At 44.9% G+C, this 19,082-nt stretch overlaps 1 protein-coding gene and 1 pseudogene across 1 annotated transcript in view; both read right to left on the bottom strand.

Annotated features, from left to right (window-relative positions):
• The window catches only part of Tdrd12 (tudor domain containing 12), a 78,888-nt gene that overhangs the window by 47,833 nt on the left and 11,973 nt on the right, over nucleotides 1–19,082 (bottom strand). Inside the window, exons 3-6 of the mRNA XM_051162186.1 lie at nucleotides 13,974–14,110; nucleotides 11,900–12,019; nucleotides 754–809; nucleotides 59–144 (exon numbers count right to left, since the gene is read on the bottom strand). Coding sequence (XP_051018143.1) covers nucleotides 59–144; nucleotides 754–809; nucleotides 11,900–12,019; nucleotides 13,974–14,110 — 399 coding nt within the window. The remainder of the gene's footprint in view (nucleotides 1–58; nucleotides 145–753; nucleotides 810–11,899; nucleotides 12,020–13,973; nucleotides 14,111–19,082) is intronic.
• LOC127204087 (uncharacterized) lies at nucleotides 8,596–8,694 on the bottom strand (annotated as a pseudogene).

Raw genomic sequence — 19,082 nt, 5'->3', positions numbered from 1 at the left:
TCTAAAAACTCTAAAACTGGAAAACAACTGCACCGCCCCCCACAAATCCTTCACTTACTTTTTCATTCTTTATTGTTGCATAAAGGTAAACCTCAAAAGTGTCTTCTTCCACAGCGCATAATTTGGCTTCCACTTGAGAAGTTGCTAAATGGCAGCAAATGGCGAAACAGGTGAGCTGAGGTTGATGAAGAGCAAGCATGGCCTCGTCAGGCAACACCCAGGCCCTTCACGTCAGTCACACTTCAGCGGCCAACAGGCAGGCAAAGCCACAGGAATATGCTGACTGACAAGAGTTAGGGCAGATGGTACGAAACAGGCTTCTACAGTTGCCAACATAAACAGGTAAAAGTCGTTTACACGCTTAAAGTTAGCAGTGGTCTACAACAAATGTCCACTGACTATCCCTCGCTCAGTAAAGCAGCTGGGTTTTTAATCAACTGCTGAAGATGCAGGTACACTCACTTGTACACTCTCAGCACTTCACAGCCAGCTGAGAGGGAGGCAGGCACTGTTCCTGTGAAGGGGGCGTCTGCATAACAAGCCAGTTCTCTATTTCAGCTGAGAACTGCTGACATCCAACCCACCTGCAGAACTGCAGCGGTACAGTCAGTGCGATGCCTGGCATGGAAGGCACTCCACTATCTCACGGAGCCCTGGGAGGCCAAACTGTTATGACCTCCGACATCTGGCAACACAAGCATAAGCCACCGCAGGGATCAATTAAAGCAGTGTGCAAACAAATCGTGGCCTTACCTCTTAGAATGTTCTGAAAGTACTGGATAGCTGCACTGTCCCATTTTGTGGCAGGTCTGGAACAGTAAACAAATGCAGTTTCATTAAGTAAAAACCACAGCCTACTACAGCACTGCTGTTTTGTTAGCTGGGTAATGGTGTTTCTGACACCAAACATTAAGCATCCAAGACAGACAACAGGGAGCCTGTGCCAGCTCAGCTTCAGGGTACAGGCTCCAGATGTCCCTGACAATGCCATGGTGTCTTCACACCTCGGGCAGGACAGAGGCCCTGCTGAGATGACACTCCCCATGCCAGCGTATGGCACCACTGTCCCCCAGCACCTACAAGAAATCCTCCCGCCTCCCCCACGCACACACGGTACAAGCTCCTTGGAGAAAGCCCAAGTGCGCACCATCCGTCGCTGGCTGCCAGAGAATGGCACCACCGATTAGCCAACTCCGGAGACAGCCATGCGAAAGCCAGCGACACCCTGGAGGCCCTCTCTCTAAGACTCTAGAACTCTGGCCTAGCTCCTTTTCATCTCCAGCAGCTTGCTCTCTCTACACTTCACGAGGGCTGTCAGAGGAAGACTTGTAGGCACTGTAAAAGCAGGACAAAGCAGTGCTTACAAACAACAAAAGCAAAATAAAGCTTGTTACTGTTAGGTCCACAGGAAACCCCAATCCCCAAACGTCAAAAGGCAGTCCAAATACCCAGAAACAGGCCCAACCCGGGCCTGGGCAGGATTTCTGGTGGTTAGGACCTTCTGAAGACTGGTTCCCCTCTACAAAAGGAGTCATTTCCCCCACCTCTGGCAGAAGGAACCTATGGTCTCTTGTGCTGCCTACTGACATACCAAATGGCACGCTGGCCTCCAGGCTGCCTCAGCATTCCAAGTACATGTCTGCTACATATCCTAGTCCTTCATGGTCACCTCCTCTCCTGCACCCCCCGCAGCTCACTTTCCGTAGCCTTGCTCTTTGGCTGTGCCCACCATCCTCAGCCCTCCCGTCCTCGCCGTGCTCAGCTGGTGCTCCTCATGCCGTGTTCCCCATCTCCTGTCCCCGCTGTTCTCTCCTTGCCTGTAGACAGGCCTGGCCATGTCCAGTCTTCTGGCCAAGTCTACTACTTTCTCTCTCTGCTCTCAACTTTTCTAGATGCCTCTGGCTGTTCTCTTGCTCCAATAAAATCTCTTGCTTCAAACCGGCCCCCCCCCCCCAAAAAACAAAACTTCCCCTTAACCACACCAAGGAGCACACATGTCATGTTTCTACGGTTACCAGGAGAAATACTGTGTTTCTAATGGCTTTGGTCATTAAAGATGCTACCACTGCCCTCCAACAAATGCTTTAAAGATCAAATGGCGTGACACACATGGCCAGTGACACACATGGCCAGTGACACACATGGCCAGTGACACACGTGGCCAGTGCCTGGACAAGATTGGTTCCATCTATATTTGTTTTTCACTGAGTGATTAAACACACTACTTACAGGAAATTGTCAAGGATTTCTAAAAAGAGCAAAATAAAGACAATGATCTCAAAAGTCATACTAAACATGAAAAAAATTCATAGAAAAATTTCAGAAAAATATATTAAGTTCCTATCAGGCAACAAAAAGAAGAGAAAATTCACTACAGTATGAATGGGTGTCTGTCTCTGTAGATGTGCGCATGAGAGAAGAAACACATGAGAACACAAGAAGAGAGATCAACACCAGCACCAACATTCAACATTGTGTGGAAAAACATCACTTTGAAGAGAATCTTGCTTTTTTTATTTGTGTATGGTGTAAGTGTGCCGTGTGTACATATATGCCCATGGTATCTGTGGATGTCTTTCCTCCATCATTGGCCATCAACAACAACAAAACTAGACTAAGCCTGAAGCACGTCAGTTTTCCTAGGCTGGCTGGCCAACAGGTTTTGGGGATCTTGTCACCACTCCTCCTCCTCCACACTAGGGCTACTGGCATGAACTACCATATCTAACCTTTTATGTGGGTTCTGGGGTTCAAATCCAGATTTGTTTGCAAGGCAGGCACTTTACTGAATGACCTATATTCTCGGCCTTAAAGAGACCTTTAAAAATTATTAAGTGTAGTACTTGGGAGGCAGAGGCAGAGGCAGGCGGGTCTCTGTGAGTTCAAGGCCAGCCTGGTGTACAAAGCAAGTCCAGGACAGCCAAGGCTACAGAGAGAGACCCTGTCTCAAAAAAAAAAAAAGTGTATGCACGTTTTGCCTGTGCATGTCCATGCACTATTTAGTGTGTGCCCAGTACCTGTGGAGGTCAGGAAGGGGCACCAGATTCCCTGGCATTGGAAGTTATAGATGACTGTGACCACCCGTGCTGAGGGCTGGGGACCAAACCCAGACCCTCTGTGAGAACAGACAGTGCTGCTTAACTGCTGAGCCATCTCTCCAGCGCCCAAGAAGCTCTCTCTATATACAGCAAAGACGGTAGAGGTTGCTAGTCTTTTTGAAGGGAAACTTAACAAGCATCTATAAAAAATAACAATATACATATTAAAATTATTTTAGCTAAAATGAGAATAAAAAAGTATCCCATGTTGAAGGGTAGCCTCTGCCAGTGCGGGGTACTCTAGTGATGGACAAGGTGAGGAGTGTGCAGAAGCCTCTCCCTGAAAGCCACTGCAGTCCTGTGCGCAGGATCCTGTGCTGGGAACAAGGAAGGAAGCAGCTTCTCTGAGGTGCTGTGATATGCAGGCTGAAGTCCACCCATCCCTGGAGGAACACAGTAAGCTCAGGTCACTGTCCCGTCCTCAAAGGCCAAGGTTACTAAGTGGTGGGCTGGCTGGAGGGGAGCTCACTACTCTAAAACCAACGCACCACCTCCAGCAAACTTGTGACGTAGGAGAGAGACGAGCATGTCACAAAGAGCCCACGAAAGCATCCAGATTGCTGGGCACCTTCCACAATGCAACATGTGCAGAACATGTGGGAGAGTCAAACAGGGCTGCTCCCTAAGGCTCTGCCTTCCATACCACCACAGTCCTGGAGTTATAACGGCACTGCCTACTGACTCTACAGCAGGCTGGAGACAGAAAGCAAGGCCATAGAAAGCAAGGCCTCCACTAACATCTATCCCACACAGAATGACCACTCACACCTAACAGCTCTGCCAGTGCAGGAAGCCATGCTGTGCAGACACTAGTACCATGGCAGATGCTGACAGAGAACTGAGGACAGGGGACACATGCACACCTCTCTCTACAGCTCAGAGGTTTGTGGGTGTGTTGTTCATGTGTGTGTGTGCATGTCTGTGTAGGTGCAGGTGCATGTAGACAGAAGTGGGTGTGGAGGTTGACGTCACCTGTCTTCCTTACTCTGCTCCACTTAGTATACAAAGACAGAGTCCTTCACTCAAGTCAGAGCTTACCAATCCAGCCAGTCTGACCCCGGGATGCTGAGCAAGGATCACAGGTGACGTCCCACTGACACTGGCCTTTGTGGAGGTGCTGGGGATCAAGGTCCTGGTCCTCCTGCCTGCACAGTGAGCTCATTCCCAGGAGCCATCTCCCCAACCCACATCTCCGTGTGCTACATGGCATGTTAAGTGATTGGAAAGACTGTAACTAGCTGTCAAGAGGGAAAAGGTTAGACACACATGACAACTGTACCCACTTATAAAAAGGGCTGAAAACTAAAAGGAGAGGCACATATATTGACCTGTCACACAAATGTATATAAACACCATTAAAGGTATGGCTCTTGGGAGCTTTAAAAAAAAAAAAAAAAAAAAAAAAAAAAAAAAAAAAAAACCACAAGGCCTTCTAGGAGGGAGGAGATAGGGCTGGGCAGGAATTGCAATCAACTTTTTTCCTGGGGGAGGATGTGTCACTATGTTGCCTAAGCTGACCTCAAGTTTTTATGCCTAGGCCTCAGAACCCCAAAAGTAGCTGGGAGTTCAGGCCTGTAACAGTACCCTCAGATAATATACTTTTTTGTTGTTTTTGTTTTATTTATTCATTATTATGTATACAGTGCTCTGTCTGCATGTCAGAAGAGGGCATCGGATCACATAATAGATCGTTATGAGCCACCATGTGGTTGCTGGGAATTAACTCTGGACCTCTGGAGGAGCAACCAGTGCCCTTAACCTTTGAGCCATCTCTTCAGGCCTGAACTGACTCTTTGGGTTTTTTGTTTGTTTGGTTTGGTTTGGTTTTGGTTTGGTCTCTCTGTGTAGCCTTGGCTATCCTGGACTTGCTTTGTAGACCAGGCTGGCCTCAAACTCACAGCTATCCACCTGCCTCTGCCTCCCCGAGTACTGGGATTAAAGGTGTGCACCACCATGCCCGGCTGATAATATACTTTTTGAAATGGTTTGAGATTTTATATTTTTCTTTACACTTACTTTTTACAACTCAAAACAGGGCAATAAGCACAGAACTCAGGTCTTCACAAAGAAACTCACTCATGGCAGCATTCAGGCTGAGGCTGCCTTGGGGATTCTGCTGTGCCTGAGGAGAGCACAGACCATGGACCTGCTCAGCACTGCTAAGGGGGAAAACACGGCTAATGAACCCTACACAGTTGGCTCAAGGTTTTTCTGGAGGTCCACTTAGTTAATAACAAGCTGTACTTACACTTGGCTCAAGGCTTTTCTGGAGGTTCACTTAGCTACTAACAAGCTGTACTTACTGGGACCTACACGCCACCCCAGCCAGGGAAGCAGGTAGCCCATGCTAGCTTCCCATCTCCCCTGTGCCTACACATCCTGCCCTCGGCTCCACAGCAGAACATGCAGCAGCATCTCTTACCCTGCTCCCATCTCTAATAGACCACACAGCTCTTCCCATTCTCACCTGCCTCCCACAGCTCACTGCGGTATCCCAGCAGGCACTCCCTGGGTGCCCACTCTGACCAGGGGCTTTAAGTAGCTAACTGTACATCTTCACCTCTCCCTCCACTCCTCCAAGTCCAATCCCCAGTCTCATCCTCAGCTCTGTAGCACACCTTCTGCTGTGGCCTCTCCTACTCTCTGCTCCATTCCCAAGAGACTAAGAAAACACTGGTGGAACACCCTGTTCCCTCATTCCTGTGAACCCCCTCAGCCTGATACCCAACCTGTCCCCATCTCTAAGTGTCAGGCCCCAATACCCAAAAACACATTTTACTTGGAATTCCCAGTAGCCACACATATCAGGACCCCAGAAGAATTTCCTACCAGGCAACATACAGCCACTACATTCTCAAAAGTACAAGAGAGGGTAACAGAAACCAAAGAATACAGTATCACCCAGCACAGACCAGACCAGACATCAGCACCTAGAATTACATCTTCCCAATCCCAGGTGCCTAGATGCCAGTGTGAAGTCAGTAACAGGCAGGACAATGAATGTGTCTCCAGTAGAACCAAGAGACCCTACCACAGCTGGCCCTGAGTGTTCCCACACAGCTGAAGCACACACCCACTCTATGAAGATGACAGGAGCCCTTAGAGAGGAAAGGAATAAATCCATTAAAGAAATCTATAAAAATATAGAGAGTGGAAGGAAATGAAATAAAATCAATAAAGAAAACCCAAAATGAGGGGACTCTTGAAATGAAAAATTTACAAAACCAGACAGGAACCGTAGAGGCAAGCCTTACCGACGTAATAGGAGAGATGGAAGAAAGAATCTCAGGCCCTGAAGACACAATTGAAGAAATGGACAGACCAAAGAAAATGTTGGATTTTTAAAAGCAAAAACAATAAAACTTCTGCCATCGAATATCCAGAAAATCTGGGACACTTCATATAAAAAGGCCTAATAATGGGAATAGAGGAAGGAGAAGAAACCAAGATTAAAGACCCAGAAAATATTCTCAACAAATCACAGAGGAAATTTTCCCTAACCTAAACAAGATGCCTATCAAGATACACAAGCCCACGGACACCAAATAGACTGAACCAAAAAACAAAAGTCCCTTCAGTATATAAAAATTAAACCACTAAACATACAGAACAAAGAAAAATATTAAAATCTTCAAGGGGAAAAGACCAAGTAACATATAAAGACAGAACTATTAGAATCACATCTGACTTCTCAGTGGAGACTCTAAAAGCCAGAAGGGCCTGGACAAATGAGCTGTAGACTCTGAGACCATGACGCCAATGCACACTACTACACCCAGCACAACTTTCAGTCGCCATAGACAGAGAAAATACAACATTCCATGTTAAATTTACATTTTAGCAATATCTACCTACAAACCAGCGCACACACACGCACAGACACACGTGCGCATGCACACAGACACACACCACCACTGCCACCAATACACATAACAGGAGTCCATCATCACTGCTCATTGGAATACACATAACAAGAGTCCATCATCACTGCTCATTGGAATACACATAACAGGAGTCCATCATCACTGCTCATTGGAATACACATAACAGGAGTCCATCATCACTGCTCATTGGAATACACATAACAGGAGTCCATCATCACTGCTCATTGGAATACACATAACAGGAGTCCATCATCACTGCTCATTGGAATACACATAACAGGAGTCCATCATCACTGCTCATTGGAAAACACATAACAGGAGTCCATCATCACTGCTCATTGGTATACACATAACAGGAGTCCATCATCACTGCTCATTGGCATTTCCCAACATCAGTGGTCTCGACTCCCTAATAAAAAGAATGGAATGGACATGAAAACAGGACACATAGATCCATCCTTCTGCTGCATCAGAGAAACACACTTTGTTACCACCAAGGACAGACATCATCTCAGAGTAAAGGGATGGAAAAGGACACTCCAGGCAAATGGACTTAGGAAGCAAGCTGGTGCGGCCATTTTAATATCTAACAAAGTAGACTGTAGCCAAAACTAATCAGAAGAGACAAGGATGCACACTACATTTTATTCTCCAAAGGGAAAATGCGCACCAATAGCATACTGCAATAGCTGTGCATCAAACAGAGGGGCCCTAGATCCATTAAAACAAAACAAAACAAAACACTACTACAGCTAAAATTACATGCTGGTCCTCACACAGTGACTGTGGCGACTTCAATACCTCACTCTTACCAATGGACAAGTCATTCAGACAAAAAAACTAAATGTAGCTAATTAAAGTTATAAGCCAAATGGACCTAACCGATATTTACAGAACATTTCAAACAAACACAAAAGAATATACTTTCTTCTTAGCATCTCACAGAACTTTCTCCAAAACTAACCACATAATCGGACACAAAACAAGTACCAACAGACTAAAAAAAAATTTAAATAACACTCTGCCATCCTATCTGACCATCACAAATTAAATCTGAATTTCAACAACAACAGAAAACTCATGGAAACTGAACAACTCACTACTAGGTGAAAATTAGGCCAAGACAGAAATTAAGAATGAAAGTGAAGGCTTCCTAGAATTGAATAAAAGTGAGTACACACCATACCCAAACTTATGGAACACAATGAAGGCAGCAGCTCTAAGAGTCACGTACATAGCACTAAGCACCTACATAAAAATACTGGAGCTATCATACTAGTAACGTGACTTCACACCTAAGAACTCTAGAGCAAAAAGAGGAAATCACACCCAAAAGGAGTAGATGGCAAAACATAACAAAACTCAGAACTGAAGTCAATAATATACAAACAAACGAAAAACATACAGAGTTAATGCAACAAAGAGTTGGTTCTTTGAGAAAATCAGTAAGATTGACAAATCCTTATCCATTGTGCTCCCGTTCCTCCCCTTTGGAGAGGTGATGTGTGTCCTGTGCCGTGATATGTTGGGAGTGTGTGAGCTGCTTTTCCATTTGATTTTATAGGTGATTACAGTTAAGAGACTGCCTTGAGTTTCTGGGCTTTTTTTTTTTTTTAAATATGAAATGCTTCACGAATTAGTGCCATCGTTGTGCATCCCTGCTAATCTCTGTATCATTCCAATCTTAGTATATGTGCTGCCAAAGTGGGCACAAACCTGGGACTTTTAAACAGTGTGGAGATTGTTACAAACTGTGGGGACTTTTGGAGTTGGGCTGTATGAACTTGCATCATGACATGGCTACAAGCCGATGGGGGCCAGGCAGTCAGTGTGATGGTCTGAAGAGGAATGTGAATGCTGGTCATCAGAGAGCAGAGCCAGCTGAGAGGGTTAGGAGGTGTGGCCTTGCTGGAGAGGGCGTGGCCTTGTTGGGGAGGGCGTGGCCTTGCTGAAGGAAGTGTGCCATTGGGGTGGGCAGGGAGGGCTCAGCAGCTTTTGGATTGGGCTCCTTTTCCAGGACCATGTCTGTCTCTGTGTTGACATGCTCCCTACCATGACGATAATGGACAAAACCTCATGGTGTCTCTTCACAGCCACAGAACACTGACTAAGACACTACCAAAAGCAACCTACAGATTCAAAGCAATCTGTATCAAAATTCCCAGCACAACGTTTCACAGATAGCTAAAACAATACCGAATAATAAAAATACTGCAGGAGGCATCACTATCCTCGATTTCAAGTTGTACTACAAAGCCATAGTAATAAAAACAAGGTGGTAATGACACAAAAACAGGCACACTGATCAGTACAATCAAATTGAAGACTTAGACATAAATCCACATACCTGTGGACACTTGATTTTTCTTAAATAACAAAGCCAGAAATACATGCTAGAAGGAAAAACCATATCTATCTTTTCTTTCCTTTTTCTTTTTGTTTTGTTTCTTTTTTTAAAAATTCTATTATTTTATTATGTTTTTAACATATGCTTTTATATTATTATACATAAAAAATAAACTACATACAGCAGGAACACCCAAGAGACAATCATGAGTTAGATAAATATTACATTCATAGTGATTTGGTTATTTGTATTTGTCAAACTTGAAGTAAACATCTTTCCTATCTTCTTGGGTCTAAATTTCTCAATGAAAATCAGTATCTATCATATCTCATCTCTGTTAACTTAAATCATCTATCTTGATCTAAAAAGAACTTATCCCCTTAACCAACTAAACTTGATTGTAAGACTAAACTATCTGGTCTTCAACCCCATCAGAGACTTGAGAAGGAATAAAACTTAAATGCCTGAGTGAACCGGAAGTGCAGGTTAGAGCTTCCAAAATGGAAAAGTGGCTGAGACAGTTTACTGTTCGAACAGTCACCCAGCACTCTCTATAACATGGGGCATCATCTTCGGCCTTCTAGCCCATTATCCCTGCCAGACATACTTGATACGCAGGAACTATTGAGGACTTGCTTACCCTGTCTTGGCAGAGTTCAGCTGTTGACTCTGCCTTCTGTTTGTTTTGTTTTTCAACCCAGAGTTTCTCTCTATGTATAGACCAGGATGGCCTTGAACTCAGAGAGATCCACCTGCCTCTGTCTTTCAAGTGCTAGACTTAAAGGTGTGCACCACCTGGCCAGTGGGGTCCCATTTATTAATTGTTGATCTTAGTGTCTGTACTAATGGTGTCTGTTCTGAAAGTCTTTCCTGTGCCAGTGAGCTCAAGGCTGTTTCCCACTTAATCTTCTATCAGGTTCAGTGTACCTGGGGTTTTTGTTTGGTTTGGTTTTTTGAGACAAGGTTTCTCTGTGTAGCCTTGATTGTCCTGGACTTGTTTTGTAGACCAGGCTGGCCTCGAACTCAGAGATCTGCCTGCTTCTGCCTCCCAAGTGCTAGGGTTACAGGCATGTACCACCATGCCCAGCAATTTCCCCATTTTTTTTCTCTGAGACAGGGTTTCTCTGTGTAGCCTTGGCTGTCCTGGACTCACTTTGTAGACCAGGCTGGCCTCGAACGCACAGAGATCAGCCTGCCTCTGCCTCCCGAGTGCTAGGATTAAAGGTGTGCGCCACCACGGTCGGCAATTTCCCCATTTTTAATTTTAGAAAAAAATTCACTGAGATAAAGCAGCTTACCACAGCTTACCTTGCTAGCTAATGAACCTACATGGTATCCAAAACCACTCAAAAGAAACAGAAACCAAAGGACCCAGAGAACCTCTGTGTACGAAATCTGTCTATGTGAACGGCTATTTCCCTCATCTCACAACAACCAAAGGGCTGCCTCAGGGCGCTGTGCAATGTACTGTCAATTTGATTGAAGAGAAAAACAAAAACCAAAAAGAAATCTATATGATCCTTATGCTTAAGCGTCCTGAAGTCAACACAAGCTCTTTCTTCATAACATTTTATCGCCTTCTCGTCACGTTTTCCATGTTGCTTACTAGGAAGGAGAGCTTAACTCTGCAAGTGTCCTATGTCACCAGGGATTGCCTTTTACTTCTAAACAACCAAAGCACCACACCCTCCCTCTTAGTCAATGAGCCAGTGAGCCTGTCTTATGTCAGATTGTTTCACTGTGCGATATAACCTGGAGGTGAACAGTTGCTGGGAGCATAGCACAGAGATCCTTGCACCCACAGATCTCTAGAGAAACCAGGAAGTTAAGCACAGAGCATTGTCTTTGCAGTGGGGAAGGTGAAAAATCTGTTCTTCCATGCAAAAAGCTGAGAACCGGGAGCGGTCAGTAGCAGGTGACCTGTGTTGTTGAGAGTCCATATCAAGCTCCTAACCAGGACTAGAAGCGGCTGGTCATCTAAATGACCCTTACAACCGGAGGCTCCCCATGCTCCCACAGCAGGACCAGACGTGGCTAGTAGCCCAAATGACCTCAGCACTATCGGTCTGACTGAGGCCTGGCCAAACCCTTAGGCTCTTTAGCTAGCACAGTGGCACATCTCTAGAACCCATCTTCTGGGGAAAATGACATGTACCCTGAGATGAATTTCAATGTCATTACTCTTCCTTGTGCACCAAGGACTGCATTACACCAAGAAACTTTTTTTCCCCAAATTACACTGGGCTTAAATACATTGGGAATAAACTGCTTATTATTAGACTCCGCAAGTCTGACGCAGGTTGATGAAGGCATCTGCACCAGGTTTCATTCCTACCTCTGCAGAGTTTGCCTCCTTGCCGGGCCCCGCAGGGACCACAGCAAGCAGTGGCTGCGCAACACCACACCACATACGGCAGGGATATGGCTCAGGCCTGCAGGCAAGTAGAATCAACTTTTAACTGACTAGCTCGTGCTTCCTCCGGTTGTGCTTTTTTAACAAACAAGGATGGAAACACACACAGAAATGAAAGGAGTGCTGATGTCTTCATTTTCCAAAAGGCTGTACTTACACAATTTCAGCATTGTCCTCACAGAAGTCAATGTGTAACGTCACAGGTTTTGTACAGTAGAGTCTGAATTTTTTTGCTCTATAAGGAAGCTGCATAAAAGAGTCCACTGCAACACGGATGCTTAACAGTAAAACACAAATAATTCTAGTATAAGTAAAAATTACACACAATACATTCATTTAAAGCACACCAATAGAATATTCTTCATATAGAAAACAATTCTTCCCTTTTCTGATATAGCTACAACAGTGCTTAGAGACATCTGACCAAGCGTCCATAATGTATAAAGATCCATGTGTTGTATATAATCTATGGTATTAAAATATCATGGCAAAAAATAGCTAGTGAGGCTACAACAGTGAGAAATACTGAATAGCTGAGTAACAAACCTGTGAAGAAGCCTATTTAAAAATTGATTTTTATTATTTTAGACAAGGTCTCACACGGTTCAGACTGGCCTGTTCCCAAACCCCAAGTGCTAGGACAGGATTACTGGCATGTGCCACCATCACCATGCCTGGCTACTTAAGATTTTTAAATACCAAATTCGTGCAGATGAGGAACCACAGACAGATAAGGCGCCTGTCCCCAAGCCCAAATTTGATCTCTGAGCCCCACATGGTGGAAGGGGAGAACTGACTCTACAAGTTGTCCTCTGACCCTCACACATGCATGGTGGCTTAAGTATCAACCAATCACACACAACAAATAAGCATAACTAAATATAAAATGCCAATTTTATCATACGATCAGAATCACAAATGTTTCTGTAAACAGATGTATGTTGTCACAAGAGCTAGAGTGCTGAGATTTGATAAATGACAAGTTCAGTATTTTTGCTCCATTCTTCTTCAGGCCGACTACAGGCCACTTTAACCTGTCACATTTCAGATATCAGCTGGTTCTCCTCCTGGGTCCCCACCATATCCTCCATGGGCAACCACACAGGCTTGTTGTCCAGGACAGGTTAGAAAATGGTGGCTGAACCGGGTGCAGTGGCGCACGCCTGTAATACCAGCACTCGGAGGCAGAGGTAGGAGGATATCTGTTAGCTCAAGGCTAGGTTGGTCTACAAAGTGAGTCTAGTATGGCCAAGGCAATATAAGAGAAAAAAAAAATGGTAGCTGTACTGAACATGTTATTAGACTCAGCATGTAAAGCTGTGGACACAAGCTACTCCTTCCTGTACTCTCTATGAACCCTAACACCCCACATGCCTCTTATGCAACTGTAGCCTGCTTGGTATAGTGCCTGACTCAGTGGGAAGAAGGGGCCTCCTATTTACTTAACTACCTTTTATTCTGGGAAGGAAACCGGCAGGGTTGTCTCAAAATGCAAAGACTGATCTATTAGTTCCAGTGAACTGTGACATGTGGCCCCAGAATCAGAGCAGCCTGCAGAGTGGACATGTGGCTCCTGTGTCCTACCTCAGGAGACACCACGCCCTCCCTTTGCTCCGCAAGGTCACCAGGAATGCATGCTGCATACCTTGCCCTGTCTACCCTAACTCTGGTCTGCACCCTCCTCTTCTCTGAGACTAAAGTGTCCACCTGTTGGCAGCCTCTTCTTGAGCCATATCTTCTTCTAGGACCTACCCCGTCCATGAGTAAGCTCAGGGACAGGCCAGAGGGCAGTCGGCTAAGGCACCAGAAGACGCAGAGAGAAAGGCAGGCCCTGCCCTTTTGGTAAAGAAGCCGCCTGTGAGCCCCGTTTTGACTACTTGATCTTCCAAGCATGTCCTTACTTTAAAAACTGACACGTAGTTGGAGAGATAGGTAAGCAGCTAAGAACATATGCTGCTACGGCAGGGGTCCTGGATTTGGTCCTCAGTACCCACATCACGGGGCTCACGGTGCCTGTAAGTCCAGTTCCAAGGATCCAGTGGTCTTCTAGTGCACGAGCAAACACGCACACACACACATGTACACACACAAATGCATGTACACATAATTGAAAATACATCTTTAGAAATTTTAAAAACAAGACTTTAAATGCATTTCATTTTTTGACATTTTCCCTTAAAACTGCCATTTGTCTCCTTAAGGCATATAAAGCAAAATGAACGCATATGTACTTTTTAGATTTTACTGGAATGTACTTGGCAAAATCCACAAGGAAACACTCTGCCAGGTAATGGTCTGCAGAAGAGATGATTGACTTAATCACGGCCCTGCACCAGCACTTCAGCTCCTGACAGTACACCACACACACCTGCAAGGTAAAAACAAGGCCAGGGTTAAGTCTCTAGTCACAGCAGAGCGCCTCAGATCACCACAGGGCAGAGTGGCAGGGAGCTGGACCTGCTCACCCTAAGCACTGTCTGCCAGGAAAGGGGTTAGGACAATTTTTCTCACTACAGTAGTTCCCAGTAGTCGCAGTTTATGCTGTTCAAAGTAAACTATAGTCTGAAATTATTAGTTAACAATTCACCACTTAAACTATCCTCTGCTCCAACTATCATAAGGAATTCTTGCACTGTCTTGCCCCTCTGGAGCCTCGACTGTGAATTGCTCGCTTGTCCAGCACATGGTGTATGAACAGTACTGGCCTCGTAACCACCCAGTCGTCATCCTGTGTGGGATGTCAGGCCAGCTGTCACAGGACTGAAGCCCTGGGTTCAAATAACCTTTATTTTACCAAAAAGTGGTCCTACGGCAGATTTTTATTATAGTATATTGTCATAAATATGTTATTTTATTATTGTTGCCAGTGCCTTCCTATGCCTAATTTGTAAACTAAGCTCTGCAGTTAACTCAGATCTCCAGTAGGGTATTGACAGAGTAGCTCCTTACCTGCAGGCTGTCTCTACAACAGGCAAGTTAAAATGCACTGCTCTCTCTTCCCCAGTCAGAAGACAAAGCCTACACATGGCTGTCTGAAGCTTCGATCTGGGTTCCTTTACTCCATGGCTTCCCACACTTTAATGTCCATTTTTCGCCTGGCAAGAATAGTCCTTGGCTGTTGGCAGTATGAACTCTTGTCTTTTGGGGTTGTTTGGTCACTGTACACTGCCTGCCATACAATAAGTCTTCAAAACTACCTGCTGAATCCTGCAGTTGCTCTTAGGGGAAACACTTGGCTACAAAGTGACAGCCAGCAGAGTTTTGACACTATTCTACAGCAATCTATCAAGCATAACACTGATTACAAATAATGACCAGCAATCTACATACCTACAAGCAAGAACTCAGCTCCAATCCCACTATCCAAAACACACAGCTTCCTGGTGGGGGCAGGCTCCCTACAAGAACATGCCTTCCCCATCACGCCTCCGCATGAGCTGAAGAGCAAACACAAGAAGCAAGGCCTGGAGCCGGGCTCCAATTCCTACCTCACGGATGTGAAATGCCCAGGACGCTGTAAAGTTACGTGGTCTTGAGCTATGCACAAACTGCAGTCTTGTATGCTGGCTGCTGCCCTATCTTGTCAGCCACATGCAGAAGAGCGGAGCCTGCAGAAGGCCCCTCCTTCCAGAGAAGCAGCACCAAAGGCCCTGGGCCAAGGAGCCATCTAAAGACACGCATCAGTTTTAGAAAGGAAAAGGAAGGAGACAAACAGCCACTATGAAGTGCAAAGGGGCCGGGGGCTCAAAGACATGCATGGAGCTCTGAAGCTCTGGGTTCCATCCCTAGTATAGAAATAACAGTTAATTAAGTAAATAAGTAAATGGGGGTGAGGGATGATGTGGGGGTGGAAGGGATGATGTGAGGGTGGGGGGGATGATGTGGGGGTGGGGGGGATGATGTGAGGGTGGGGGGATGATGTGGGGGGGGATGTGGGTGTGGGGGGGATGATGTGAGGTGGGGGATGATGAGGGGGTGGGGGGAATGATGTGGGGGTGGGGGGATGATGTGGGAGTGGGGGGGATGATGTGGGGATGGGGGCTGAGGTGGGGGTGGGGAGGAGAGACAGACAGACAGAGTGACTGACTAACTGACTGACAGACTGAGACTCTGAACACCAAAGGGGATAAGCAGGCACCAATCACTAAGATGAAAACTGTAGGAATAAGAAGCACTCTTAGAGCCGGGTGTGGTGGCACACGCCTGTAATCCCAGCACTAGGGGAGGCAGAGGTAGGTGATCTCTGTGAGTTCCAGGCTAGCCAAGTCTACAAAAGTTGAGTCCAGGGCAGCAAGGGCTACATAGAGAAACCCTGTCTCAAAAAACAAAAAAGAAAAAACAAATCATTCTTACAATAAAGGAAATGTGGTATATTTACACAGTAGAGTATTACTCAGCTACTAAAAACAATGACATCATGAAATCTGCTGGTAAATGGATGGACCTAGAAAAGATCATCCTGAGGCAGCCCAGACCCAGAAAGGCACATATAGCATGTACCCACCTAAGTGGACACTAGCCATAAAGCACAGGATAACCATGCTACAATCCACAGACCTGAAGAAGCTGAGTAACAAGGAGGGCTGGAGGGGGCACATGATTGTAAGAGTGTGTTTGATCCCAGGTATGGGAAGTGGGGCTGCTTCAGACAACAGGCCACATGGCCAATGTTCAGCCATCTTGTCAGAGCCTGCACCTTTAAGTCTCTGTCTTTCCCAGAGCTTGCCTTTCACCAGAAACTAGCTGACCCTGTTGTGGGTCGGCAGTTAGACTAAAGACAGATAGAGATGGAGCGACCCTGTTGTGAGTCGGCAGTTAGACTAGACAAAGAGGAAGCCAGATACCCTGTGTGGCAGGACATTATGACCCTGCCTGGAATTCCCTGTGTTTTGAGAAAAGCCTGCAGCTGGGTTGCTATAGCAACATGCTTCCCTGCCTTCTGACTTATAAAAGCTGCTGCCTGACTAATACAGTTTGAGAGTTTGATCAATCAGACTTGCTCTCCTTCTTTGTGTCTTGCATTTTCAACAGGTGAACTCCATCCTGAGTTTTAGTCGAACCCTGCAGGTTGGGGCAAGTGGCGCCTAAGGACAGGCTCGAGCAATGGAGCACTCACCTGTCCGTCGCTCTTCAAGGACCGGTCACCCTGGATCACCATGGACTTTGTGCCCGTGAGACAGATCGACTTGGATCACCACAGAATACCCACCCATGAGACAAATTGGCTTGGATTGCCACAACTCCCCAGTCGTGAGACAGATCGAACAAGGTAAGCGACGGCAACACACATATGGGACAATCACTTAGCAAACATGAATTATTTATCAAGGGACTTAAAACCTCCCTCAAGACACAAGGAACGTGGGTAAAGAAAAAAGACTTAGTAAAATTTTTTCTCTTCATTATTTGCCCCTGGTTTCCAAAAAAGGGCACTGTGGACAAAAAACGCTGGCAACAGGTAGGGGATTGCCTTCGTGATTATTATACGTCTTTTGGGCCCAAAAAAGATCCCTGTCACTGCCTTTTCCTATTGAAATATGATTAATGATATCTTGTGTGTTAGATACTTTCATGAGGATATTAAAAATGTATTGGATAAAGGTAAAAATGTTATTTAAAAAAAAAAATTTGGAAAAAGTCTGGGGAAATGTAAAAGTCGGCCTACTCAGTCCTCCTTTAAGGACCCCCATTAAGGCCAAAGGCTGTAAATCTCCTCTGCTTGAAGAGTCCCCTCCCAGACCTGGACTCTAATCAAGGAGTTAGGTAAGGTGGCCACCACTCTTCTTTGTCTGTCCTCTTTGTCTGTCTCTCTGTCTCTCCATTCTTTAGTTTTGCTTTGAAGCTCGAGCATTTGAGTTAGTCACAATGTCAGGGTTGCTCTTTGCCTGTGCCAGGAGAAAGTGTACCTCTTGGCGGGGAAGCTGGAAGACGTTCCTGACTTCCGGGAGGGGCAATCAATCCCCCTCCACTTGGGGAGTGCTCTCAGCCTGCTTGATCACCGGGTCTGATCGCTCACTTGGTTCTGGTTTTGATGTAGTTCAGACTATTGTGGCTTTTGGCGCCGTTTTCTGTTTTTGTTTATTTGTGTCTATTTGTGTGGACTTTTTCACTGTGAGAAAGAATCAGCCCCCCTGACTGTTGTCTTAGACTACTGGACTGACTGACTAGGGCACATAACTTATCCCTCATAGTGAAGAAAGACAAACTTGTCATTTTCTTGTCTTTGTCTGGTGTTTAAATGTTGTTTTATGTATTATATTCTGTTGGAGGAAAAAAAGAACAAAATTTTATCTGCTGGTCATTAGTTCTAACTCATTTCAATGATTCTCAAGAAAAAGAAACAAACAAAAACTGGTAAACTAGCTCTGTCCTTGGAGCTGGTGTGCCTGGATCAAACTGGCAGGAAGCCCAGAGCTGCCTGAACTCCTAAAGATGTGCTCTAAACTCCAGTCAGCCCAAACCCCTCAAACATGGTAAATGCAAGGTCACTACCCACAAAAAAAAAAAAAGGTGGCAAAAAAATGAGAGCTAATACGATGGGTCTTTCCAGGAACTACATGGTAAGCAATGACCAGATAGAGCCACTGGTAAGGTCTTTTTCAGTCCTAGTCACTCCTTGGACTCCTTGGTGATGGGCTCTGAATAACTTTCACTATAGAGGCTGTGCATTTTCAACAGGGGCTTGTGTGCAGAAACATCCTGGGCAGGATGCCAACTCGGATACTCCTAGTTTCTCTATTATCTTTCACTGGTTCTGCCTTTAGCATTTAACATTTAGGTGTAAGATCCTTTTAAATTATGCTATAAAATTAAAGAAATATTTTGTGTTTTACTACATGTTTGTTTCTTATTGGCTTTAAAGGTATACATTTATTGTACTCTGTATATCTTGGTTAAAAATCTTTATAATGTGTAACAAATAGTTATAATTTAATGCCAGAGCCATTCTAACAGCAAATGAAATGAACCAACTTAAGAAACTGATCTCCAACAGTAATAGACTTATAGAAAATAAGATTTTAAACAATGTTTCCTTAATAAAGATGTTAAAACTACGTCTCCGGCATTTATCTGTGAACTTTTATCTAAGGATTAATGATTTCCTTATTGACTATGATGTTTAAAATTTAAGTTCAAACTCTTGCTTAAAATATATGAGAGCATGTGTGTTTGTAACACAGATATTATGTGATTCAATCCTAGTTCAAAGCACTATAAAAATCTGGTTTTAAGTTCTAAAAATTATGGTTATACTCTATGACTTCATTCTTAAACAAATATAACAAGACTCGTTTGTATTAATTATGTTACAGTCAATATAAAGTATTAATAACTATATT

The sequence above is a fragment of the Acomys russatus genome, chromosome 19 (assembly GCF_903995435.1).
Source record: "Acomys russatus chromosome 19, mAcoRus1.1, whole genome shotgun sequence".
NCBI classification, from domain to species: domain Eukaryota; kingdom Metazoa; phylum Chordata; class Mammalia; order Rodentia; family Muridae; genus Acomys; species Acomys russatus.
The sequence above is the reverse complement of the archived record's forward strand: the minus strand, read 5'-3'. Positions and strand labels throughout refer to the sequence as shown.